This window comes from Ranitomeya variabilis, chromosome 1 (genome assembly GCF_051348905.1).
Source record: "Ranitomeya variabilis isolate aRanVar5 chromosome 1, aRanVar5.hap1, whole genome shotgun sequence".
Classification (NCBI taxonomy): Eukaryota; Metazoa; Chordata; class Amphibia; order Anura; family Dendrobatidae; genus Ranitomeya; species Ranitomeya variabilis.
Genome location: NC_135232.1, coordinates 726,494,026 through 726,521,365, shown reverse-complemented (window position 1 = coordinate 726,521,365; position 27,340 = coordinate 726,494,026). Strand labels below are relative to the sequence as shown.

Genomic DNA, 27,340 nt, shown 5'->3' with positions numbered 1-27,340 from the left:
GGCGGTTACAAAACAATTTACCAGGAAGCATACAGAGATTGCAGCACAAAAACCTCTTATTATACCGATGATTACCGGCTGACACCTCGCAGCTTTCAGGTGCGTTGGGGGAGGATGGAAGGGTCTCATGTAGCACCACAGAACTGTAAGTGGGGTAGTAACTGGTTAGGAAGTTATCATTACTATATGCTGTAGTCAAAACTAAAAAATTCAAATTCCACCCCTGAAAAAACCGAGTGGTTAAGTTCTCCTTTACCATCAAGCCAAGTGACAAGCAATATGGCCAGCAGTAGTTGTCCCACAGGGGTTATCATCCATGAGCACATGGAACACCATGTACTTGCTTAGTCTCCTTATGAGATGTCTTTCCTTTGAGTCAAAATGTTACATTCAACATTCCAAAAAATAGTCTAAGTTTTGGTGAAACTTTTGCAAACTGAGGACCCCAATGGATACAAAATATATCAAACCAGACTGGAAAATTCTGAGGTTTTCTTGAAAATATTACATTCATGGGATTTTAATATGCAAATTGACTCTTAAGAAAGGAGAAAGACTTCAACTCTAGCGCAACCTATTGAATCTAGCAAGTCTAAAAGTCAATACGGACCCCTTAACGAGCCTTGCAATGTGACTTAGGATAAAAGCCAAACCAGAATCTCAATTTGCAGACACGGTGTTTCGGGGTATTGCCCCTCGTCAGTGCGAAGTATCCCAGGATTAAGCCTCTCACCTACCGAAGTCTGATCTCACACTTTGAACTGATAAGGGAAACACTTTAAACACCGTGTCTGCAAATTGAGATTCTGGTTTGGGCTTTTATCCTAAATCACATGGCAAGGCTTGTTAAAGGGTTGATTGTGACTTTCAGTATTGCTACTTACAATAGGTTATGCTAGCGTTCTAGTCCTCTTCCTCTCTGAAGTCATTTTTGCATATTTAATTTGCCAGAGGCGTATCCATGGCTTATAAGTCTCCTCTCTCTGACATACCAGGCCTGGCTTGTCACTCTCCACAAGAAGAAATGTTACCCCTTAGATTAATGGGGTTAAAGCACCCTACTAGGGAGCATGAAGCTCAAAGCCCCCTGCTTGGGACCCTCCACTGTGAGTCAGAGTGTAGACCTGATCTACTATCTCTTATTCCATGTAGTGGCCAATTTAAGAAAATGTGCAGTCAATGGAAACATCTCCCAGCAAAATGGAGGTTGTCAAGAGCTGGACCTGTGGTTGGTCATCTGCTCTGTTTTCAGGAATGAGACCGTTCTTTTTAAAAAGTGCCACAAATTTTGCTTTTCATTAATATTGATGACATGAAGGATACAACTTTGCATTCTACAGGTCAGCATTTACTAATAAGCCATGAAGGTCCTCCAATATCTCATATGGTTCATCCCCATGGTGATCGCTTTAGACCAGCGTTTTTGCAATTTTCCACGCGAGGAGCCCAAGAAGACAGAAGATGGTGAACAATTCAAAGAGGCCCAAAGTGCAATAGTTACAGCAAATATTGAATTTGCACTGAAGCTTTTTAAGCTCGTAGCCTCCAAATCATCAAGGGCGAAGGGATCTCCGATCCAAAATATTGTCATCTCTCCACTGAGTTTTTCCACCATGCTGTCCACACTGGTGTTGGGAGCCCGATCCACAACTCACCAGGAGATCATGGATGTCCTGAACCAGAACCACACACAAGAGGCAGAAGTGCACGGAGTGCTGGGCCATCTCCACCGAACGCTGAGCCAACCCGAGAGTAACCTACAGATCAACATTGGAAATGCCGTATTTGTGGACAAAAAGATGGAAATCCTTGAAAGTTTTCTTAATGAAACGGTGCATTACTACCAGGCGGAGATTGTGAAGACGGACTTCACAGATGGACCACAGGTCAAGGGACAGATCAATGATCACGTCAAGAGCAAAACTGACGGAAAAATCCCAGAGGTTATCAAAGACTTGGATCCAGACACATTAATGGTTCTCATCAATTTTGTCTTGTTTAAAGGTAAGATGTTAAATATCTACTTCTCTGAGGCAAATCTATAATAATCTAATATATTAACATCTGTCTATAGGGGAATGGAAGCTTCCATTTGTCCCTCTGCTGACCACAAATGACAAGTTCATTGTGGATAAGGACACAACAGTGAATGTTCCTATGATGAGTAACCCTGGTGTATACAAGATTCACCAAGACAAGAAGCTTCCGTGCACTGTGATCGAGCTCCCGTACAAAAGCAAAGCTTCTATGCTCCTCATTGTCCCTGAAGACGGAAAGATCCATGATGTAGAAGAAGCTTTGTCTGTGGACATGATCAGCGGATGGAGAAAATCAATGGGAAAATGGTAAAAACGATGTATCAGTTCTTGAGATGTTACAAGTAGTGTTGAGCATTCCGATACCGCAAGTATCGGGTATCGGCCGATACTTGCGGTATCGGAATTCCGATACCGGGATTCCGATACTTGCCGCGTATCGGATACCGGAATCGGAAGTTCTAAGATTCAAAAAGCAGAAATTCAGCCAATGAGATTGATTCCAAGTGTGGGCACATCCTGTTTAGCATGGAGGGCATGAAACTACTGGCAAGGCTGTGATTGGCTGGTGTAATGATGTCATGATGCAGTTTAAAAGTCGCTGGCGCCATTTTGCGATCACTCTGCTGTGAATTCAGTTAGTGACAGGACGCTGTTTGCTGACTGAGGGACAGTTTAGAGATAGCGATTTGCTTCTTTGTGCTTTCCAAAGGCTAATTTAGCAACCGCTGTGTTCACCTACTATTCACCTTGCTTTTGCCTTGTAGCGCTGTTTTCACAGCGATCTGCAGGGTCTGTGTGTGTGTGTGTGTGAGTGCAGCCCAGTCTCCAGTCTGAGTGCAGCCACATAGGCCATCCATAGTTGGTTGTATTCAGTTCAGGGAGGGTGGTTCATTGCCTCATACTGTTCCTTTTTTTTTTTTTTTTCCCAAGTAGTGTAGTCTGCTGCTAATTTATTCAAAAAAATCCTATTAGTGTCTTTCCACCCGTCTCCAGCTAATTTGTGGAAAAACACTACATAGGATAAAGTAGAGGAGGGTTTTTGGGCCTTGCAGCGCCGTTTACGGCTGTCTGCACGGTCTCCGTGTGACTGCAGCTCGCCCTGTAATCTGTGAGCAGCTGTAGCCTGGTTGTCTCCAGCTCAGGGTTTTTCACTGCGTCATACCGCCAAATCAATTTTCTTTTTTTTCAAAGTAGTGTAGTCTGCTGCTAATTAATTTAAAAAAATCCTATTAGTGTCTTTCCACCCGTCTCCAGCTAATTTGTGGAAAAACACTACATAGGATAAAGTAGAGGAGGGTTTTTGGGCCTTGCAGCGCCGTTTACGGCTGTCTGCACGGTCTCCGTGTGACTGCAGCTCGCCCTGTAATCTGTGAGCAGCTGTAGCCTGGTTGTCTCCAGCTCAGGGTTTTTCACTGCGTCATACCGCCAAATCAATTTTCTTTTTTTTCAAAGTAGTGTAGTCTGCTGCTAATTAATTTAAAAAAATCCTATTAGTGTCTTTCCACCCGTCTCCAGCTAATTTGTGGAAAAACACTACATAGGATAAAGTAGAGGAGGGTTTTTGGGCCTTGCAGCGCCGTTTACGGCTGTCTGCACGGTCTCCGTGTGACTGCAGCTCGCCCTGTAATCTGTGAGCAGCTATAGCCTGGTTGTCTCCAGCTCAGGGTTTTTCACTGCGTCATACTGCCAAATCAATTTTCTTTTTTTTCAAAGTAGTGTAGTCTGCTGCTAATTAATTTAAAAAAATCCTATTAGTGTCTTTCCACCCGTCTCCAGCTAATTTGTGGAAAAACACTACATAGGATAAAGTAGAGGAGGGTTTTTGGGCCTTGCAGCGCCGTTTACGGCTGTCTGCACGGTCTCCGTGTGACTGCAGCTCGCCCTGTAATCTGTGAGCAGCTATAGCCTGGTTGTCTCCAGCTCAGGGTTTTTCACTGCGTCATCCCGCCAAATCAATTTTCTTTTTTTTCCAAATAGTGTAGTCTGCTGCTAATTTATTCAAAAAAATCCTATTAGTGTCTTTCCACCCGTCTCCAGCTAATTTGTGGAAAAACACTACATAGGATAAAGTAGAGGAGGGTTTTTGGGCCTTGTAGCGCCATTTACGTCTGTCTGCACGGTCTCCGTGTGACTGCAGCTCTATCTGTTGTCAGTTCAGCCCCCAAAAAATAAATAAATAATAAAGTTCACCAAACACACCAGTTACACCACTTTACATTTCTGTAGGCCACATTAGCTCATATTAAAGTCTAGTCCACACTTTAGATAATTAGTGCTTCTTATACCTGTTAGGAGGAGTTGCTCAGGAATAAGCACACAAATCCGTTAGTACTTTTCTGCTTATCTTTATCAGTCAACCAAGATGAAGAAGGCAGTGAGTAAGGCACGGGGGCGTGGGAGCCGTCGCGGAGCAGGGAGGGGACGTGGGGATTCTGTGCCTGCTGCGGGCACCGGTGACTCATCAGCACCCACTTTCACCAGGCAAGTCGTTCATGCGAAGCTTTGTGTCCGAGCGCCGTACACCGCTGCTGCGTGAAGAACAAATTGAAGCTGTTGTCGGATGGATGGCAGCTAATGCATCAACTTCCATTAGTGCCACATCCTCTCAGACACAGAGCACTGGAGAGCAGCCATCTGTCTCTTCACCACCTGCCAAATTGCCCAGGCAGACAGAGAGCCCAGGACAGGAGCCGTCTCTACTTCTGTTCTCTGAATCTCTTGGCTTGGAAACAGGGGGCCAGCCAAGCAGCATTGGAGAAATGGAAGAAGAGGCAGGGTGCAGTGATGCCCAACAGCTTTTTCTGTCTTCCTCTGAAGAGGCGGGTGGGCCAGTGGCTCCGGTCACCACATCGCAGGCCGCATCAGCTGATGATGACACTCAGGTGCCACTTACTGGTGCGTGCTCTGCTGCTGAGACTACCCAGGAGGAGCAGTTGGGGGCAGAGGGTAGTGTAGATGATGAGGTCCTCGACCCATCTTGGCGTGAGGGACAGGAAGGTGGTGGGAGCAGCTCTGAGGAAGAGATTCCCCGTACGGCCCAAAGAGGGAGAGGGAGGGGGAAGACTGCGGATCCTGCAGCCTCCGCTTTGGCACCCGTTAGGAGCATGTCTCTTCCAAAAGCCAAAAAGGGCGCTCCCAAGACTTGCAGTGCCTGGTCCTTTTTTGACACAGTTGCAGATGACATTTGCTATGTCAGATGCAACGTGTGTCATCAAAAAGTCAAAAGAGGGAAAAATGTCAGCAACCTCAATACCTCCAACATGTGGAAACATGTGCGCAACAGGCACCCGGCGGAGTTAGAAAAACACACTGAAGAGGTAGGCCAACCAACAGCGGCAGCTACCACCTCTTCAGCTCGTGTTGCCTCTTCCTCTACCTCACACGCAGCTGGTTCGGCGTCCTCCCAGGATCGCCGTGGAAGAACCTCTGCCCCAGTTGTCCAGAGACCCGCTGTAATTCCACCCGCAGCGCCACTTTCCCAGTCATCCACACACTCCCAGCCCAGTCTACAGCCATCGGTAGTACAGGCATGGGAGAAAAGGCGGCCTTTCTCGTCAAACCACCCACGAGCACAGGCTCTGACTGCAGGCATTGCCAAACTTCTGTCACTGGAAATGCTGTCATTCAGGCTGGTGGAGACTGACAGCTTCCGTGACTTGATGTCATTGGCAGTCCCACAGTACAATGTGCCCAGCCGCTTTTACTTCAGCAGGCAAGCCGTCCCTGCCCTGCAGAAGCATGTGGAGGGACACATAAAACACGCGCTACTGAACGCCGTCAGTAGCAAGGTCCACCTCACCACCGATGCGTGGACCAGTCAACATGGACAGGGGCGATACCTTTCCCTCACTGCCCATTGGGTTAATGTCGTTGAGCCGGGTACAGACCGTGCGAGTGGCGCAGGACGTGTCCTGCCCACTCCAAGGATTGCAGGAATCCATTCTGTACGCATTGACTCCTCCTCTTACACCAGTTCCTCAGAATCATCGCTGCAGGAGCCGTCACAGTCCACCTCCACATGGACCCGTGATGAACGTGTACCTGTTACGACCGACATGAGCACAGCCGTGGCCAAACGTCAACAGGCCGTCTTGAAATTAATTTTCTTGGGGAATCGTAGCCACACAGCGCAGGAGCTCTGGAATGCCATCAAGCAGGAGAGCGATGTGTGGTTTGTGCCAGCGAATCTCCAGCCAGGCATGGTAGTGTGTGATAATGGCCGAAATCTGGTGGCAGCTCTGGGCCTCGGCAACCTCACTCACATCCCATGTCTGGCACATGTGCTCAATTTGGTCGTGCAGAGCTTTTTGAGGGACTATCCGGATCTTGATGCACTGCTGCACAAGGTCCGCCTAGAGTGTGCTCACTTGCGGCGTTCCAGCACGGCAAAAGCGCGCATTGCGGCTCTGCAGCGCCGACACCGCCTGCCGGAACATCGCATCATATGTGACCTACCTACCAGGTGGAATTCCACGTTACATATGTTGGAGCGGTTGTGTGAGCAGCAGCAAGCTGTAATGGAGTACCAGCTGCTTCAGGCGCAAAAAAGTCGCAGTCAGCGCCGTACAGACTTCACAACCACAGAGTGGGCCACTATGAATGACGTCTGCCAGGTTTTGCGTCCCTTTGATTATTCCACGCGGATGGCGAGTGCAGATGATGCACTAGTCAGCATGACTGTCCCCCTTATCTGCCTGCTTGAAAAATCACTGCAAGCGCTAAGGGATGATGTTGTGGAAGAGGTGGAGGATGAGGATTCACCATTTCCATCATCTTCTGGACAGTCAGCGCCACGTGGTTCCTCACAAACGCGTAGGCAGGGGACCGTTTGTGAGGAGGATGAGGAGGAGTCAATGGAGGAGGAAGACATCCGTCCAGAGGAGGGAGTTACACAATTGTCCAGTACTCAGTGTGTACAGCGAGGGTGGGGTGATGACGAGCGGGCAGAGATCACGCCTCATGCAGGGGACAGCGTTTCTTGGGCAGTTGGCAGTCTGCAGCACATGGTGGATTACATGCTGCAGTGCCTGAGAAACGACCGCCGCATCGCCCACATTCTCAACATGTCTGATTATTGGGTGTTCACCCTCCTCGATCCTCGCTACCGGGACAACGTAGAAAGCCTCATCACACCGTTGAACCGGGAGCAAAAAATGCGGGAGTACCAAGACACACTGGTCAATTCCATCATCTTCTCCATTCCAACTGAGAGAAGTGCTGCTAGTGCATTCCAAAGCAGCTCAGTGCGTCCAGGCCGTGGTGGAGGCTCTGCACAAAGAGGGAGCAGAAGCAGTGCCTCTGCCCAAGGCAAGACCAGTATGGCCGAACTGTGGCACAGTTTTCTGTGCCCGCCACAAAAGTCTACACCATCACAGACGGCTCCAGTCAGCAGGAGGCAACGGTTCCGTCAGATGGTGACAGACTACATGTCTTGCCCTCTTGCTGTACTCCCAGATGGCTCTTCCCCTTTCAAGTTTTGGGTCTCAAAGCTGGATACATGGCCAGAGCTAAGCCAGTATGCATTGGAGGTGCTGTCTTGCCCTGCGGCCAGTGTATTATCGGAACGTGTCTTTAGTGCTGCAGGTGGTGTACTAACTGACCGTCGCATGCGACTATCCTCCGATAACGTTGACCGGCTTACTTTCCTGAAAATGAACAAGGCCTGGATCTCGCCGGAATTTGCCACTCCTCCTCCTGATTGAATAATTAGGTCACTGTATACGTTATCCAGGTCTCCTGTTGTGTTCATCTTTCTACCACCTGAACTTAAATTCCTGGGCTCCAACACCGCCAGTTGAGGCTCAGACGTGCCGTCTGCACAGTCAAAACATACGACCCAGTGTTATTGGGTTTCAGTAACGTCAGCTGATCCCCAGCTGTGTAGCCGGCAATGTGTCATGCGACCGCCACGCTGACACAACAACTGAAATGTAAGGGAATCTGTCCCCCCCCCCCCCCCCAAGGCGTTTGTTACTGAAAGAGCCACCTTGTGCAGCAGTAATGCTGCCCAAGGAAAAGGTAGCTATTTTTGTTTAGCTCCTTGCACACGCAGAACTTAACACTTATAAAATGTGTCCACTGATACCGTAAAACCGTCCCGGAGGTGGGACTTTCCTTCGTAATGTGACGCAGCCCAGCCGTCATTCCTACCCCCCCCGGCGCCGCGCACCGGCTCCTCAGCGTTGTTTTATTCCGTCCAGGAGCCTGCGCTGTTATGTTATCCCGTGGCCAGGCACACTTAGCGCTGCCCGTCTTCTGGCATCATTTGGTGTCTGGATGGCTGCGCCTGTGCGGCCGCGCTGGCAGAGAGCCCGCCTCGCAGTGTCTTCTGATTTAATCCCACTGGGGGCCTGGGATCCATGGACATGCGCAGTGCATATCTGAACCTCCACCTCTCACTCATTTCCCTATGGCTTCTTCAGACTGTTCGGTGTCAGCTGGTCCCTAACAGCATGCCACGGCCGTGACACCGCACAGTCTGAAGAAGCCATAGGGAGATGAGTGAGAGGTGGAGGTTCAGATATGCACTGCGCATGTCCATGGATCCCAGGCCCCCAGTGGGATTAAATCAGAAGACACTGCGAGGCGGGCTCTCTGCCAGCGCGGCCGCACAGGCGCAGCCATCCAGACACCAAATGATGCCAGAAGACGGGCAGCGCTAAGTGTGCCTGGCCACGGGATAACATAACAGCGCAGGCTCCTGGACGGAATAAAACAACGCTGAGGAGCCGGTGCGCGGCGCCGGGGGGGTAGGAATGACGGCTGGGCTGCGTCACATTACGAAGGAAAGTCCCACCTCCGGGACGGTTTTACGGTTGCAGGGGACACATTTTATAAGTGTTTAGTTCTGTGTTTGCAAGGAGCATGATGAAAAGAGCCACCTTTTCCTTTTGCATCTTTTGTGCTGCACAAGCTGGCTCTTTCAGCTACAAACGCCTTGGGGGGGGGTTAAAGGTTCCCTTTCGACTTTCTCAGGCTTCGGCCTACATTGTGTTCCTCTGCTTTTCCACCTGTCCCTGGGCTCCAACACCGCTAGTTGTTGCCTGGTAGTGCTGTACGCACAGTCCCAACAGTCGCTCCTCTGTTATTGGGGTTCAGTAACGTCAGCTGTTCCCCTGCTGTGTGTGTGGCAATCCCTCCTACCTCCTCCAACCTCCTCCTCCTCCACCTGTCCCTGGGCTCCAACACCGCCAGTTGCCGTCCAGAAGTGCTGTACGCACAGTCAACAGTCGCTCCTCTGTTATTGGGGTTCAGTAACGTCAGCTGTTCCCCTGCTGTGTGTGTGGCAATCCCTCCTACCTCCTCCAACCTCCTCCTCCTCCACCTGTCCCTGGGCTCCAACACCGCCAGTTGCCGTCCAGAAGTGCTGTACGCACAGTCAACAGTCCCTCCTCTGTTATTGGGGTTCAGTAACGTCAGCTGTTCCCCTGCTGTGTGTGTGGCAATCCCTCCTACCTCCTCCTACCTCCTCCTCCTCCACCTGTCCCTGGGCTCCAACACCGCCAGTTGCCGTCCAGAAGTGCTGTACGCACAGTCAACAGTCCCTCCTCTGTTATTGGGGTTCAGTAACGTCAGCTGTTCCCCTGCTGTGTGTGTGGCAATCCCTCCTACCTCCTCCAACCTCCTCCTCCTCCACCTGTCCCTGGGCTCCAACACCGCCAGTTGCCGTCCAGAAGTGCTGTACGCACAGTCAACAGTCCCTCCTCTGTTATTGGGGTTCAGTAACGTCAGCTGTTCCCCTGCTGTGTGTGTGGCAATCCCTCCTACCTCCTCCAACCTCCTCCTCCTCCACCTGTCCCTGGGCTCCAACACCGCCAGTTGCCGTCCAGAAGTGCTGTACGCACAGTCAACAGTCCCTCCTCTGTTATTGGGGTTCAGTAACGTCAGCTGTTCCCCTGCTGTGTGTGTGGCAATCCCTCCTACCTCCTCCTACCTCCTCCTCCTCCACCTGTCCCTGGGCTCCAACACCGCCAGTTGCCGTCCAGAAGTGCTGTACGCACAGTCAACAGTCCCTCCTCTGTTATTGGGGTTCAGTAACGTCAGCTGTTCCCCTGCTGTGTGTGTGGCAATCCCTCCTACCTCCTCCAACCTCCTCCTCCTCCACCTGTCCCTGGGCTCCAACACCGCCAGTTGCCGTCCAGAAGTGCTGTACGCACAGTCAACAGTCCCTCCTCTGTTATTGGGGTTCAGTAACGTCAGCTGTTCCCCTGCTGTGTGTGTGGCAATCCCTCCTACCTCCTCCTACCTCCTCCTCCTCCACCTGTCCCTGGGCTCCAACACCGCCAGTTGCCGTCCAGAAGTGCTGTACGCACAGTCAACAGTCCCTCCTCTGTTATTGGGGTTCAGTAACGTCAGCTGTTCCCCTGCTGTGTGTGTGGCAATCCCTCCTACCTCCTCCAACCTCCTCCTCCTCCACCTGTCCCTGGGCTCCAACACCGCCAGTTGCCATCCAGAAGTGCTGTACGCACAGTCAACAGTCGCTCCTCTGTTATTGGGGTTCAGTAACGTCAGCTGTTCCCCTGCTGTGTGTGTGGCAATCCCTCCTACCTCCTCCAACCTTCTCCTCCTCCACCTGTCCCTGGGCTCCAACACCGCCAGTTGCCGTCCAGAAGTGCTGTACGCACAGTCAACAGTCCCTCCTCTGTTATTGGGGTTCAGTAACGTCAGCTGTTCCCCTGCTGTGTGTGTGGCAATCCCTCCTACCTCCTCCTACCTCCTCCTCCTCCACCTGTCCCTGGGCTCCAACACCGCCAGTTGCCGTCCAGAAGTGCTGTACGCACAGTCAACAGTCCCTCCTCTGTTATTGGGGTTCAGTAACGTCAGCTGTTCCCCTGCTGTGTGTGTGGCAATCCCTCCTACCTCCTCCAACCTCCTCCTCCTCCACCTGTCCCTGGGCTCCAACACCGCCAGTTGCCGTCCAAAAGTGCTGTACGCACAGTCAACAGTCCCTCCTCTGTTATTGGGGTTCAGTAACGTCAGCTGTTCCCCTGCTGTGTGTGTGGCAATCCCTCCTACCTCCTCCTACCTCCTCCTCCTCCACCTGTCCCTGGGCTCCAACACCGCCAGTTGCCGTCCAGAAGTGCTGTACGCACAGTCAACAGTCCCTCCTCTGTTATTGGGGTTCAGTAACGTCAGCTGTTCCCCTGCTGTGTGTGTGGCAATCCCTCCTACCTCCTCCAACCTCCTCCAACCTCCTCCTCCTCCACCTGTCCCTGGGCTCCAACACCGCTAGTTGCCGTCCAGAAGTGCTGTACGCACAGAGCCAAACACCTCGCCAATGTGTTAGTGGGGTTCAGCACCGCCAGCTGTTCCCCTGCTGTGTATACGGCAACGTGTACTGCGACCGCCACGCAGACACAACAAGTTAAATGTAAGGGAACCTGACCCCCCCCCCCCAGGCGTTTGTTACTGAAGGAGCCACCTTGTGCAGCAGTAATAATGCAAAGGGAAAAAGTGCCTCTTTTCGTGATGCTCCTTGCACATGCTGAACCTAACACTTATGAAATGTGTCCCCACACAGCGTTAAACCGTCCGGTAGGTGGAACTTTCCTTTGTCGTGTGACGCAGCACAGCCATCATTTTTACCCCCTTGGCGCCGTGCGCCCCCTCCTCAGCGTTGTTTGAATCTGTCCCGGAGCCTGCGCTGTTAGGTTAGCCCTTGGCCATGCACACATGTTGCGCTGCCCGTCTTCTGACCTCATTTGGTGTCAGGCTGGCTGCGCCTGTGCGGGTGCGCTGGCCGAGATCCCGCCTCGCAGTGTCGTCTAATGTAATCCCACCGCGGGCCTGTGATCCGTGCCCGTGCGCAGTGCATATCCTCTCCTCTCACTCCCCTCCCTACGGCTTCTTCAGACTGTGCGATGTCAGCTGGTCCCTAATAGCATGCCACGGCCGTGACACCGCACAGTCTGAAAAAGCCGTAGGGAGGGGAGTGAGAGGAGAGGATATGCACTGCGCACGGGCACGGATCACAGGCCCGCGGTGGGATTACATTAGACGACACTGCGAGGCGGGATCTCGGCCAGCGCACCCGCACAGGCGCAGCCAGCCTGACACCAAATGAGGTCAGAAGACGGGCAGCGCAACATGTGTGCATGGCCAAGGGCTAACCTAACAGCGCAGGCTCCGGGACAGATTCAAACAACGCTGAGGAGGGGGCGCACGGCGCCAAGGGGGTAAAAATGATGGCTGTGCTGCGTCACACGACAAAGGAAAGTTCCACCTACCGGACGGTTTAACGCTGTGAGGAGACACATTTCATAAATGTTTGGTTCCGCATGTACAAGGACCATAATTAAAAGAGCTAAGTTTACCTTTTCCAGCATTAGTGCTGTACACAATGGCTCTTTCAGCTACAAACGCCTGGGGGGGGGGGGGGTTAAAGGTTTCCTTTCAACTTGCTCGAGTGCAGGCTTCGGCCTACACTCCGCTCCCCCTGCTCCTCCTGCTGACCCTGGGCTCTAACACCGCCAGTTTTTGCCCAGATGTGCTAGCTGCACAGAGAAAAACACCAGCCAATGTGTCAGTCGGGTTCAGCACCGCCAGCTGTTCCCCTGCTGTGTAGCCGGCAACGTGTCCTGCGACCGCCACGCAGACACAAGAACTGAAATTGAAGGGAACCTGTCCCCCCTCCCCCAGGTGTTTCTATGTTTTACAGCTACCTTGAACAGCAGTAATGCTGCATGTGTTCAAGGTGGCTCAGAAACTTATTCTCCTTGCCCATGTTGAAGTGAACACGTCTAAAATGTGTCCTCTGTGACCATTAAAACGTCCCTCAGGTGTGATTTGACTTTGTATTGACACACGCAACAAGCTCCTTGGTAACGCTGCCCGTCTTCTGGCATCATTGTTTGGCTGCCTGCGCCTCTGCGGCCGCCCTGACCCACACAACGCCCCTCGGTGTCTTATTTATTGGGACTGCGAGGGTGTGATTGATGGGCAGGATCAGTGCATCAGTTCGCCTGTCCCTCCTCTCCTTCCGCCTTCTTCGGACTGTGCGGCTTCATGGCCGTGGCATGCGATAAGGGATCAGATGACGCCGCACAGTCTGAAGCGGGTGTAAGGACCCGAGTGTGAGAGGCGAACATATGTGCTGCGCCAGGCCCTGAATCCCAGCCCCGCAGTGTTTTAACAATGTTAAGACACTGCGGGGCTGGGATTCATGGTCATCGCGAACCGCACCGGCCGACATTACATGATGCCAGAAGATGGGCAGCGCTAACGGCGCTAGGCCAGGGGATAACACGACAGCGCAGACTCCTGTACAGCAAATAACAACGCTCGGGAGGCTGCACCCAGCACCAAGGTGGGATTCTTGACACCTGTGCTGCGTCTCATTACAAAGGGAACTCTCGCCTCCATTACACAGTTTGACTGTATAAAGGGCTAAATGTTATACGTGTTCCATTCAGCGTGTGCAAGGAGAAAAATTACAAGAGCAACCTTTGACTTGCGCAGCACTGCTGCTGCATAAGCTGTGGCTCTTCTACTTTGTAACCCCTGAGGGGGGGTTAAAGGTGACTTTTGAAATCGGTTCAATTAGGCTTCGGCCTACACTCTGCTCCACCTGCAGAGCCCGGGCTCCAACAACGCTAGTTGCTGTCCGGAAGTGCTGGCTGCACAGAGCCAAACACCTCGCCAATGTGTCAGTGGGGTCCAGCACCGCCAGCTGTTCCCCTGCTGTGTAGCCGGCAACGTGTCCTGCAAAAGCCACGCAGACACAACACACCCAAAGCTGCCGCCTGTGCAGGCTTCGGCCTACACTCCCCTCCCCCTGCTCCTCCTCCTCCTGCTCCTCCTCCTGCTGTCCCTGGGCTCTAACACACCGCCAGTTTTTGCCCAGATGTGCTAGCTGCACAGAGAAAAACACCAGCCAATGTGTCAGTGGGGTCCAGCACCGCCAGCTGTTCCCCTGCTGTGCAGCCGGCAACGTGTCCTGCAAAAGCCACGCAGACACAAGAACTGAAATTGAAGGGAACCTGTCCCCCCTCCCCCAGGCGTTTTTACGTTATCCAGCCACCTTGTACAGCGGTAATGCTGCATGTGTGCAAGGTGGCTCAGAAACGTATTCTCCTCGCACATGTGGAACTGAAAACACGTCTGCAATGTGTCCTCTGTGTGACCATTTAACCGTCCCGGGGGTGTGACTTTCCTTTGTAATGACACGCTGCAACCCCCTTGGTAGCGCTGCCCGTCTTCTGGCATCATTGTTTGGCTGCCTGCGCCTCTGCGGCCGCCCTGACCCACACAACGCCCCTCGGTGTCTTATTTATTGGGACTGCGAGGGTGTGATTGATGGGCAGGATCAGTGTATCAGTTCGCCTGTCCCTCCTCTCCTTCCGCCTTCTTCGGACTGTGCGGCTTCATGGCCGTGGCATGCGATAAGGGATCAGATGACGCCGCACAGTCTGAAGCGGGTGTAAGGACCCGAGTGTGAGAGGCGAACATATGTGCTGCGCCAGGCCCTGAATCCCAGCCCCGCAGTGTTTTAACAATGTTAAGACACTGCGGGGCTGGGATTCATGGTCATCGCGAACCGCACCGGCCGACATTACATGATGCCAGAAGATGGGCAGCGCTAACGGCGCTAGGCCAGGGGATAACACGACAGCGCAGACTCCTGTACAGCAAATAACAACGCTCGGGAGGCTGCACCCAGCACCAAGGTGGGATTCTTGACACCTGTGCTGCGTCTCATTACAAAGGGAACTCTCGCCTCCATTACACAGTTTGACTGTATAAAGGGCTAAATGTTATACGTGTTCCATTCAGCGTGTGCAAGGAGAAAAATTACAAGAGCAACCTTTGACTTGCGCAGCACTGCTGCTGCATAAGCTGTGGCTCTTCTACTTTGTAACCCCTGAGGGGGGGTTAAAGGTGACTTTTGAAATCGGTTCAATTAGGCTTCGGCCTACACTCTGCTCCACCTGCAGAGCCCGGGCTCCAACAACGCTAGTTGCTGTCCGGAAGTGCTGGCTGCACAGAGCCAAACACCTCGCCAATGTGTCAGTGGGGTCCAGCACCGCCAGCTGTTCCCCTGCTGTGTAGCCGGCAACGTGTCCTGCAAAAGCCACGCAGACACAACACACCCAAAGCTGCCGCCTGTGCAGGCTTCGGCCTACACTCCCCTCCCCCTGCTCCTCCTCCTCCTGCTCCTCCTCCTGCTATCCCTGGGCTCTAACACACCGCCAGTTTTTGCCCAGATGTGCTAGCTGCACAGAGAAAAACACCAGCCAATGTGTCAGTGGGGTCCAGCACCGCCAGCTGTTCCCCTGCTGTGCAGCCGGCAACGTGTCCTGCAAAAGCCACGCAGACACAAGAACTGAAATTGAAGGGAACCTGTCCCCCCTCCCCCAGGCGTTTTTACGTTATCCAGCCACCTTGTACAGCGGTAATGCTGCATGTGTGCAAGGTGGCTCAGAAACGTATTCTCCTCGCACATGTGGAACTGAAAACACGTCTGCAATGTGTCCTCTGTGTGACCATTTAACCGTCCCGGTGGTGTGACTTTCCTTTGTAATGACACGCTGCAACCCCCTTGGTAGCGCTGCCCGTCTTCTGGCATCATTGTTTGGCTGCCTGCGCCTCTGCGGCCGCCCTGACCCACACAACGCCCCTCGGTGTCTTATTTATTGGGACTGCGAGGGTGTGATTGATGGGCAGGATCAGTGCATCAGTTCGCCTGTCCCTCCTCTCCTTCCGCCTTCTTCGGACTGTGCGGCTTCATGGCCGTGGCATGCGATAAGGGATCAGATGACGCCGCACAGTCTGAAGCGGGTGTAAGGACCCGAGTGTGAGAGGCGAACATATGTGCTGCGCCAGGCCCTGAATCCCAGCCCCGCAGTGTTTTAACAATGTTAAGACACTGCGGGGCTGGGATTCATGGTCATCGCGAACCGCACCGGCCGACATTACATGATGCCAGAAGATGGGCAGCGCTAACGGCGCTAGGCCAGGGGATAACACGACAGCGCAGACTCCTGTACAGCAAATAACAACGCTCGGGAGGCTGCACCCAGCACCAAGGTGGGATTCTTGACACCTGTGCTGCGTCTCATTACAAAGGGAACTCTCGCCTCCATTACACAGTTTGACTGTATAAAGGGCTAAATGTTATACGTGTTCCATTCAGCGTGTGCAAGGAGAAAAATTACAAGAGCAACCTTTGACTTGCGCAGCACTGCTGCTGCATAAGCTGTGGCTCTTCTACTTTGTAACCCCTGAGGGGGGGTTAAAGGTGACTTTTGAAATCGGTTCAATTAGGCTTCGGCCTACACTCTGCTCCACCTGCAGAGCCCGGGCTCCAACAACGCTAGTTGCTGTCCGGAAGTGCTGGCTGCACAGAGCCAAACACCTCGCCAATGTGTCAGTGGGGTCCAGCACCGCCAGCTGTTCCCCTGCTGTGTAGCCGGCAACGTGTCCTGCAAAAGCCACGCAGACACAACACACCCAAAGCTGCCGCCTGTGCAGGCTTCGGCCTACACTCCCCTCCCCCTGCTCCTCCTCCTCCTGCTCCTCCTCCTGCTGTCCCTGGGCTCTAACACACCGCCAGTTTTTGCCCAGATGTGCTAGCTGCACAGAGAAAAACACCAGCCAATGTGTCAGTGGGGTCCAGCACCGCCAGCTGTTCCCCTGCTGTGCAGCCGGCAACGTGTCCTGCAAAAGCCACGCAGACACAAGAACTGAAATTGAAGGGAACCTGTCCCCCCTCCCCCAGGCGTTTTTACGTTATCCAGCCACCTTGTACAGCGGTAATGCTGCATGTGTGCAAGGTGGCTCAGAAACGTATTCTCCTCGCACATGTGGAACTGAAAACACGTCTGCAATGTGTCCTCTGTGTGACCATTTAACCGTCCCGGTGGTGTGACTTTCCTTTGTAATGACACGCTGCAACCCCCTTGGTAGCGCTGCCCGTCTTCTGGCATCATTGTTTGGCTGCCTGCGCCTCTGCGGCCGCCCTGACCCACACAACGCCCCTCGGTGTCTTATTTATTGGGACTGCGAGGGTGTGATTGATGGGCAGGATCAGTGCATCAGTTCGCCTGTCCCTCCTCTCCTTCCGCCTTCTTCGGACTGTGCGGCTTCATGGCCGTGGCATGCGATAAGGGATCAGATGACGCCGCACAGTCTGAAGCGGGTGTAAGGACCCGAGTGTGAGAGGCGAACATATGTGCTGCGCCAGGCCCTGAATCCCAGCCCCGCAGTGTTTTAACAATGTTAAGACACTGCGGGGCTGGGATTCATGGTCATCGCGAACCGCACCGGCCGACATTACATGATGCCAGAAGATGGGCAGCGCTAACGGCGCTAGGCCAGGGGATAACACGACAGCGCAGACTCCTGTACAGCAAATAACAACGCTCGGGAGGCTGCACCCAGCACCAAGGTGGGATTCTTGACACCTGTGCTGCGTCTCATTACAAAGGGAACTCTCGCCTCCATTACACAGTTTGACTGTATAAAGGGCTAAATGTTATACGTGTTCCATTCAGCGTGTGCAAGGAGAAAAATTACAAGAGCAACCTTTGACTTGCGCAGCACTGCTGCTGCATAAGCTGTGGCTCTTCTACTTTGTAACCCCTGAGGGGGGGTTAAAGGTGACTTTTGAAATCGGTTCAATTAGGCTTCGGCCTACACTCTGCTCCACCTGCAGAGCCCGGGCTCCAACAACGCTAGTTGCTGTCCGGAAGTGCTGGCTGCACAGAGCCAAACACCTCGCCAATGTGTCAGTGGGGTCCAGCACCGCCAGCTGTTCCCCTGCTGTGTAGCCGGCAACGTGTCCTGCAAAAGCCACGCAGACACAACACACCCAAAGCTGCCGCCTGTGCAGGCTTCGGCCTACACTCCCCTCCCCCTGCTCCTCCTCCTCCTGCTCCTCCTCCTGCTGTCCCTGGGCTCTAACACACCGCCAGTTTTTGCCCAGATGTGCTAGCTGCACAGAGAAAAACACCAGCCAATGTGTCAGTGGGGTCCAGCACCGCCAGCTGTTCCCCTGCTGTGCAGCCGGCAACGTGTCCTGCAAAAGCCACGCAGACACAAGAACTGAAATTGAAGGGAACCTGTCCCCCCTCCCCCAGGCGTTTTTACGTTATCCAGCCACCTTGTACAGCGGTAATGCTGCATGTGTGCAAGGTGGCTCAGAAACGTATTCTCCTCGCACATGTGGAACTGAAAACACGTCTGCAATGTGTCCTCTGTGTGACCATTTAACCGTCCCGGTGGTGTGACTTTCCTTTGTAATGACACGCTGCAACCCCCTTGGTAGCGCTGCCCGTCTTCTGGCATCATTGTTTGGCTGCCTGCGCCTCTGCGGCCGCCCTGACCCACACAACGCCCCTCGGTGTCTTATTTATTGGGACTGCGAGGGTGTGATTGATGGGCAGGATCAGTGCATCAGTTCGCCTGTCCCTCCTCTCCTTCCGCCTTCTTCGGACTGTGCGGCTTCATGGCCGTGGCATGCGATAAGGGATCAGATGACGCCGCACAGTCTGAAGCGGGTGTAAGGACCCGAGTGTGAGAGGCGAACATATGTGCTGCGCCAGGCCCTGAATCCCAGCCCCGCAGTGTTTTAACAATGTTAAGACACTGCGGGGCTGGGATTCATGGTCATCGCGAACCGCACCGGCCGACATTACATGATGCCAGAAGATGGGCAGCGCTAACGGCGCTAGGCCAGGGGATAACACGACAGCGCAGACTCCTGTACAGCAAATAACAACGCTCGGGAGGCTGCACCCAGCACCAAGGTGGGATTCTTGACACCTGTGCTGCGTCTCATTACAAAGGGAACTCTCGCCTCCATTACACAGTTTGACTGTATAAAGGGCTAAATGTTATACGTGTTCCATTCAGCGTGTGCAAGGAGAAAAATTACAAGAGCAACCTTTGACTTGCGCAGCACTGCTGCTGCATAAGCTGTGGCTCTTCTACTTTGTAACCCCTGAGGGGGGGTTAAAGGTGACTTTTGAAATCGGTTCAATTAGGCTTCGGCCTACACTCTGCTCCACCTGCAGAGCCCGGGCTCCAACAACGCTAGTTGCTGTCCGGAAGTGCTGGCTGCACAGAGCCAAACACCTCGCCAATGTGTCAGTGGGGTCCAGCACCGCCAGCTGTTCCCCTGCTGTGTAGCCGGCAACGTGTCCTGCAAAAGCCACGCAGACACAACACACCCAAAGCTGCCGCCTGTGCAGGCTTCGGCCTACACTCCCCTCCCCCTGCTCCTCCTCCTCCTGCTCCTCCTCCTGCTGTCCCTGGGCTCTAACACACCGCCAGTTTTTGCCCAGATGTGCTAGCTGCACAGAGAAAAACACCAGCCAATGTGTCAGTGGGGTCCAGCACCGCCAGCTGTTCCCCTGCTGTGCAGCCGGCAACGTGTCCTGCAAAAGCCACGCAGACACAAGAACTGAAATTGAAGGGAACCTGTCCCCCCTCCCCCAGGCGTTTTTACGTTATCCAGCCACCTTGTACAGCGGTAATGCTGCATGTGTGCAAGGTGGCTCAGAAACGTATTCTCCTCGCACATGTGGAACTGAAAACACGTCTGCAATGTGTCCTCTGTGTGACCATTTAACCGTCCCGGTGGTGTGACTTTCCTTTGTAATGACACGCTGCAACCCCCTTGGTAGCGCTGCCCGTCTTCTGGCATCATTGTTTGGCTGCCTGCGCCTCTGCGGCCGCCCTGACCCACACAACGCCCCTCGGTGTCTTATTTATTGGGACTGCGAGGGTGTGATTGATGGGCAGGATCAGTGCATCAGTTCGCCTGTCCCTCCTCTCCTTCCGCCTTCTTCGGACTGTGCGGCTTCATGGCCGTGGCATGCGATAAGGGATCAGATGACGCCGCACAGTCTGAAGCGGGTGTAAGGACCCGAGTGTGAGAGGCGAACATATGTGCTGCGCCAGGCCCTGAATCCCAGCCCCGCAGTGTTTTAACAATGTTAAGACACTGCGGGGCTGGGATTCATGGTCATCGCGAACCGCACCGGCCGACATTACATGATGCCAGAAGATGGGCAGCGCTAACGGCGCTAGGCCAGGGGATAACACGACAGCGCAGACTCCTGTACAGCAAATAACAACGCTCGGGAGGCTGCACCCAGCACCAAGGTGGGATTCTTGACACCTGTGCTGCGTCTCATTACAAAGGGAACTCTCGCCTCCATTACACAGTTTGACTGTATAAAGGGCTAAATGTTATACGTGTTCCATTCAGCGTGTGCAAGGAGAAAAATTACAAGAGCAACCTTTGACTTGCGCAGCACTGCTGCTGCATAAGCTGTGGCTCTTCTACTTTGTAACCCCTGAGGGGGGGTTAAAGGTGACTTTTGAAATCGGTTCAATTAGGCTTCGGCCTACACTCTGCTCCACCTGCAGAGCCCGGGCTCCAACAACGCTAGTTGCTGTCCGGAAGTGCTGGCTGCACAGAGCCAAACACCTCGCCAATGTGTCAGTGGGGTCCAGCACCGCCAGCTGTTCCCCTGCTGTGTAGCCGGCAACGTGTCCTGCAAAAGCCACGCAGACACAACACACCCAAAGCTGCCGCCTGTGCAGGCTTCGGCCTACACTCCCCTCCCCCTGCTCCTCCTCCTCCTGCTCCTCCTCCTGCTGTCCCTGGGCTCTAACACACCGCCAGTTTTTGCCCAGATGTGCTAGCTGCACAGAGAAAAACACCAGCCAATGTGTCAGTGGGGTCCAGCACCGCCAGCTGTTCCCCTGCTGTGCAGCCGGCAACGTGTCCTGCAAAAGCCACGCAGACACAAGAACTGAAATTGAAGGGAACCTGTCCCCCCTCCCCCAGGCGTTTTTACGTTATCCAGCCACCTTGTACAGCGGTAATGCTGCATGTGTGCAAGGTGGCTCAGAAACGTATTCTCCTCGCACATGTGGAACTGAAAACACGTCTGCAATGTGTCCTCTGTGTGACCATTTAACCGTCCCGGTGGTGTGACTTTCCTTTGTAATGACACGCTGCAACCCCCTTGGTAGCGCTGCCCGTCTTCTGGCATCATTGTTTGGCTGCCTGCGCCTCTGCGGCCGCCCTGACCCACACAACGCCCCTCGGTGTCTTATTTATTGGGACTGCGAGGGTGTGATTGATGGGCAGGATCAGTGCATCAGTTCGCCTGTCCCTCCTCTCCTTCCGCCTTCTTCGGACTGTGCGGCTTCATGGCCGTGGCATGCGATAAGGGATCAGATGACGCCGCACAGTCTGAAGCGGGTGTAAGGACCCGAGTGTGAGAGGCGAACATATGTGCTGCGCCAGGCCCTGAATCCCAGCCCCGCAGTGTTTTAACAATGTTAAGACACTGCGGGGCTGGGATTCATGGTCATCGCGAACCGCACCGGCCGACATTACATGATGCCAGAAGATGGGCAGCGCTAACGGCGCTAGGCCAGGGGATAACACGACAGCGCAGACTCCTGTACAGCAAATAACAACGCTCGGGAGGCTGCACCCAGCACCAAGGTGGGATTCTTGACACCTGTGCTGCGTCTCATTACAAAGGGAACTCTCGCCTCCATTACACAGTTTGACTGTATAAAGGGCTAAATGTTATACGTGTTCCATTCAGCGTGTGCAAGGAGAAAAATTACAAGAGCAACCTTTGACTTGCGCAGCACTGCTGCTGCATAAGCTGTGGCTCTTCTACTTTGTAACCCCTGAGGGGGGGTTAAAGGTGACTTTTGAAATCGGTTCAATTAGGCTTCGGCCTACACTCTGCTCCACCTGCAGAGCCCGGGCTCCAACAACGCTAGTTGCTGTCCGGAAGTGCTGGCTGCACAGAGCCAAACACCTCGCCAATGTGTCAGTGGGGTCCAGCACCGCCAGCTGTTCCCCTGCTGTGTAGCCGGCAACGTGTCCTGCAAAAGCCACGCAGACACAACACACCCAAAGCTGCCGCCTGTGCAGGCTTCGGCCTACACTCCCCTCCCCCTGCTCCTCCTCCTCCTGCTCCTCCTCCTGCTGTCCCTGGGCTCTAACACACCGCCAGTTTTTGCCCAGATGTGCTAGCTGCACAGAGAAAAACACCAGCCAATGTGTCAGTGGGGTCCAGCACCGCCAGCTGTTCCCCTGCTGTGCAGCCGGCAACGTGTCCTGCAAAAGCCACGCAGACACAAGAACTGAAATTGAAGGGAACCTGTCCCCCCTCCCCCAGGCGTTTTTACGTTATCCAGCCACCTTGTACAGCGGTAATGCTGCATGTGTGCAAGGTGGCTCAGAAACGTATTCTCCTCGCACATGTGGAACTGAAAACACGTCTGCAATGTGTCCTCTGTGTGACCATTTAACCGTCCCGGTGGTGTGACTTTCCTTTGTAATGACACGCTGCAACCCCCTTGGTAGCGCTGCCCGTCTTCTGGCATCATTGTTTGGCTGCCTGCGCCTCTGCGGCCGCCCTGACCCACACAACGCCCCTCGGTGTCTTATTTATTGGGACTGCGAGGGTGTGATTGATGGGCAGGATCAGTGCATCAGTTCGCCTGTCCCTCCTCTCCTTCCGCCTTCTTCGGACTGTGCGGCTTCATGGCCGTGGCATGCGATAAGGGATCAGATGACGCCGCACAGTCTGAAGCGGGTGTAAGGACCCGAGTGTGAGAGGCGAACATATGTGCTGCGCCAGGCCCTGAATCCCAGCCCCGCAGTGTTTTAACAATGTTAAGACACTGCGGGGCTGGGATTCATGGTCATCGCGAACCGCACCGGCCGACATTACATGATGCCAGAAGATGGGCAGCGCTAACGGCGCTAGGCCAGGGGATAACACGACAGCGCAGACTCCTGTACAGCAAATAACAACGCTCGGGAGGCTGCACCCAGCACCAAGGTGGGATTCTTGACACCTGTGCTGCGTCTCATTACAAAGGGAACTCTCGCCTCCATTACACAGTTTGACTGTATAAAGGGCTAAATGTTATACGTGTTCCATTCAGCGTGTGCAAGGAGAAAAATTACAAGAGCAACCTTTGACTTGCGCAGCACTGCTGCTGCATAAGCTGTGGCTCTTCTACTTTGTAACCCCTGAGGGGGGGTTAAAGGTGACTTTTGAAATCGGTTCAATTAGGCTTCGGCCTACACTCTGCTCCACCTGCAGAGCCCGGGCTCCAACAACGCTAGTTGCTGTCCGGAAGTGCTGGCTGCACAGAGCCAAACACCTCGCCAATGTGTCAGTGGGGTCCAGCACCGCCAGCTGTTCCCCTGCTGTGTAGCCGGCAACGTGTCCTGCAAAAGCCACGCAGACACAACACACCCAAAGCTGCCGCCTGTGCAGGCTTCGGCCTACACTCCCCTCCCCCTGCTCCTCCTCCTCCTGCTCCTCCTCCTGCTGTCCCTGGGCTCTAACACACCGCCAGTTTTTGCCCAGATGTGCTAGCTGCACAGAGAAAAACACCAGCCAATGTGTCAGTGGGGTCCAGCACCGCCAGCTGTTCCCCTGCTGTGCAGCCGGCAACGTGTCCTGCAAAAGCCACGCAGACACAAGAACTGAAATTGAAGGGAACCTGTCCCCCCTCCCCCAGGCGTTTTTACGTTATCCAGCCACCTTGTACAGCGGTAATGCTGCATGTGTGCAAGGTGGCTCAGAAACGTATTCTCCTCGCACATGTGGAACTGAAAACACGTCTGCAATGTGTCCTCTGTGTGACCATTTAACCGTCCCGGTGGTGTGACTTTCCTTTGTAATGACACGCTGCAACCCCCTTGGTAGCGCTGCCCGTCTTCTGGCATCATTGTTTGGCTGCCTGCGCCTCTGCGGCCGCCCTGACCCACACAACGCCCCTCGGTGTCTTATTTATTGGGACTGCGAGGGTGTGATTGATGGGCAGGATCAGTGCATCAGTTCGCCTGTCCCTCCTCTCCTTCCGCCTTCTTCGGACTGTGCGGCTTCATGGCCGTGGCATGCGATAAGGGATCAGATGACGCCACATAGTCTGAAGCAGGTGTAAGAACCCAAGCGAGAGGCGAACATATGTACTGCGCCAGGCCATGAATCCCAGCCCCGCAGTGTTTAAACTATGTCAATACACTGCGGGGCTGTGATTCATGGGCATCGCGAACCGCACCGGCCAACATTAAATGAGGTCAGAAGATGGGCAGCGCTAACAGCGCTAGGCCAGGGGATAACACGACAGCGCAGACTCCTGTACAGCAAATAACAACGCTCAGGAGGCTGCACCCAGCACCAAGGTGGGATTCTTGACATCTGTGCTGCGTCTCATTACAAAGGGAACTCGCGCCTCCAACACAGTTTGACTGTATAAAGGGCTAAATGTTATACGTGTTTCATTCAGCGTGTGCAAGGAGCGAAATTAAAAGAGCAACCTTTGACTTGTGCAGCACTACTGCTGCATAAGCTGTGGCTCTTCTACTTTCTAACCCCTGAGGGGGGGTTAAAGGTTACCTTTGAAATTGGTTCAAGTAGGCTTCGGCCTACACTCTGCTCCCCCTGCAGAGCCCGGGCTACAACACCGCTCGTTGCTGTCCGGAAGTGCTGGCTGCACAGAGCCAAACACCTCGCCAATGTGTCAGTGGGGTCCAGCACCGCCAGCTGTTCCCCTGCTGTGCAGCCGGCAACGTGTCCTGCAAAAGCCACGCAGACACTTGCTCTTGTACCTTCTGCTCCACATCCTGGTTCCAGTACCGTCAGCTGGTTCCGGGCAGAGCCTTTGGCTTAGGTGCCTCCCTCTGGGTATCCGAGTTCCACCAACGTCAGGTGGTCCTTGGTAGTGCTTTCAGGCACGGGTACCTCCTGCTTAGTAACCGGGTTCCAGTAACGTCAGCTGGTCCTCGGTAGTTCCATTGGCTCTTGGACCTTCGGCTACCCATCCGGGTTCCAGCACCGTCAGCTGGTTCTCGGCAGTGTCTTTTGCTCTTGTACCTTCTGCTCCCCATCCTGGTTCCAGTACCGTCAGCTGGTTCCGGGCAGAGCCTTTGGCTTAGGTGCCTCCCTCTGGGTATCCGAGTTCCACCAACGTCAGGTGGTCCTTGGTAGTGCTTTCAGGCACGGGTACCTCCTGCTTAGTAACCGGGTTCCAGTAACGTCAGCTGGTCCTCGGTAGTTCCATTGGCTCTTGGACCTTCGGGTAGCCATCCGAGTTCCAGTTCCATCAGCTGGTTCTCGGCATTTTCTCAGCCTTCTTGTACCTTCTGCTACATTTCCAAGTTCAAGAGACTAAACACGATGACCCGGAAGAACACCCCTAAGATGACGACGACACCAGAGACGACAACCACCGTGATGACGACGACCCTGGAGACGATGACCCTGAAGACCACCCCGATGACGACGACCCCGGAGACCACCCCGATGACGACGACCCCGGAGACGACGACCCTGGAGACGACGACGACCTGGAAGACCGAGAAGCAGAAGAACAAGAGGCTGCAGAACAAAGAGCAGAAGGACATTAAGCATAACACAAAATATCAGAGCAAAAAAATATTATGTAAATTATAAGCAGAAGAAGACTAAGCAGTGTATGGGGGTGAGTCCGTTCCTCCTCGTGGTGCCCCTGGATAAAGCCTGATGCTGCAGGCCAAACTGAACGCGGACAAATGTAACTGGTTTGTGACAGGCAGAACGGAAGGTGTAATCTTCAAACTTTTATAGATAACAACTACGGGAATGCCTGTCACAAATAATAATATGATGAAGAAGTTGAATATGATGAAGATAATAGTAAAATAAAAAGAATATGAACAATGTAACCCAAAAAATAATAGGTAGAAGATGAAGAAGAAGATGAATAAGGTGAAGAAGTTGATGTCAAAGAAGCTCATGATGAGGATAATTAAGAAGAAAGCGTGGGAGAAGTAAAAAAGAAGGTGAAGGGCGTGGAAGTAGTGAAACATCAATATCTGACATAAAAAAAAAAAAAAATAACATAGTCAAATTCTTTCTAACGCCGAACTTCATAAAAAAAAATTAAAAATCCTGCTATTCTATTACATTGGGCTAAACCTCTGTCCCTTTAATATCTCCGCCACGTCCCCCAATACATCCTACATTATTCTTAGTTGTTTTCCTTCATGTAGAATGAACCTACAAGTTTATAAAGGGTTTATTTTAATTCCGATATTTTCGTCCCATTGACTTGCATTGGGATCGGGTATCGGTATCGGATTGGATCCGATATTTTGACGGTATCGGCCGATACTTTCCGATACCGATACTTTCCGATATCGGAAAGTATCGCTCAACACTAGTTACAAGGTATCCGTCTCATGTGTTTGAACATTGAATGTTTTCTTTCCTCAGTAAAATAAACCTTCACATACCGAAGTTTTCCATCACCTCCTCCCTGGACCTAAAGACAGTTCTAAGTGATCTGGGCATGGCGATGGCTTTTAGTGTCCAGGCAAACTTCTCTGGAATGTCCCAGGATGTCCAACTGCGTGTGTCACAGGTACGTGGTTATTTCCCATTGTGACACTGCAGAACTTCATGTGTCCATCTCAGTACATGTAAGGACAAGCACTTCCAGTTTACTACCCTGGCAAAGATGGAAAATCTTGTCGGCCCCTCTCTGGCATCAGACATTCGGGGCAAATACTCCTACCAACATCCTTGCCACTTTGGTGACCCATAAGTCTTGTAATACCAGCAGCCCACATTGGCTTTTTACAAGCTTGCACCCCACTAATCATCATGCACGCCGCTGCAGTTCACTTGGAGACAGAGGTCTGTGTGCTGCACCACCGTGCGCCATTCAGAGGATTGTAGCACCTTCACAGGTTAGTAATTCTCTATGGAAACTCTAAGTCACATCAGCATCTACCACGAAGAAGTGGCCATGATTGAAATCTAAGGCAGTCACCAGCTTGGCTACATTTGGGACTCACATAGACATCAGTGGAGGGGTCATTGTTCCTTACGTGTTCAGATAAGGGTAAGATGGGTTCTCGGTCCGAGACTCCATATGAGGGTCCCTAGAACCTTCTAAGGATTGGACCTGGGTGGTCATCTGTCCACTGTGCCAACTGCCTGACTTCTCCATGGTGATATATTGACCCTGTATTTGAGGTCTTCTGGTTTCTTTTCCTCCAGGCGGTCCACACGGTCATCCTCAATGTTGATGCTAGAGGCACAGAGGGGACACCTTTTACTGGCTTAGGCTTGACTTTCTTTGCTCCTTCCCCAGAGGTAAAAGTGAACAAACCATTTCTTGTTCTCGTCATTGATGATGAGACTAATACAATTCTGTTCCTGGGAAGAATCACCAACCCACTGAAGAAAAATGTGGAAATGTGACCGATGTCGCTACGATTCTGGGATGTGAGAAGTAATAAAGATGCAGCAGAGCTG

The 27,340-nt window shown here is 53.0% G+C and overlaps 1 protein-coding gene across 1 annotated transcript; it reads left to right on the top strand.

Moving 5' to 3' along the window:
- On the top strand, positions 1–27,340 carry LOC143781697 (alpha-1-antitrypsin-like protein GS55-MS). Its single transcript, XM_077268431.1, has 5 exons — positions 1–99; positions 1,341–2,004; positions 2,075–2,345; positions 26,294–26,441; positions 27,083–27,340. The coding sequence occupies exons 2-5, from the start codon at positions 1,362–1,364 to the stop codon at positions 27,284–27,286; spliced, it is 1,266 nt and encodes a 421-aa protein (XP_077124546.1). The 5' UTR covers positions 1–99; positions 1,341–1,361; the 3' UTR covers positions 27,287–27,340.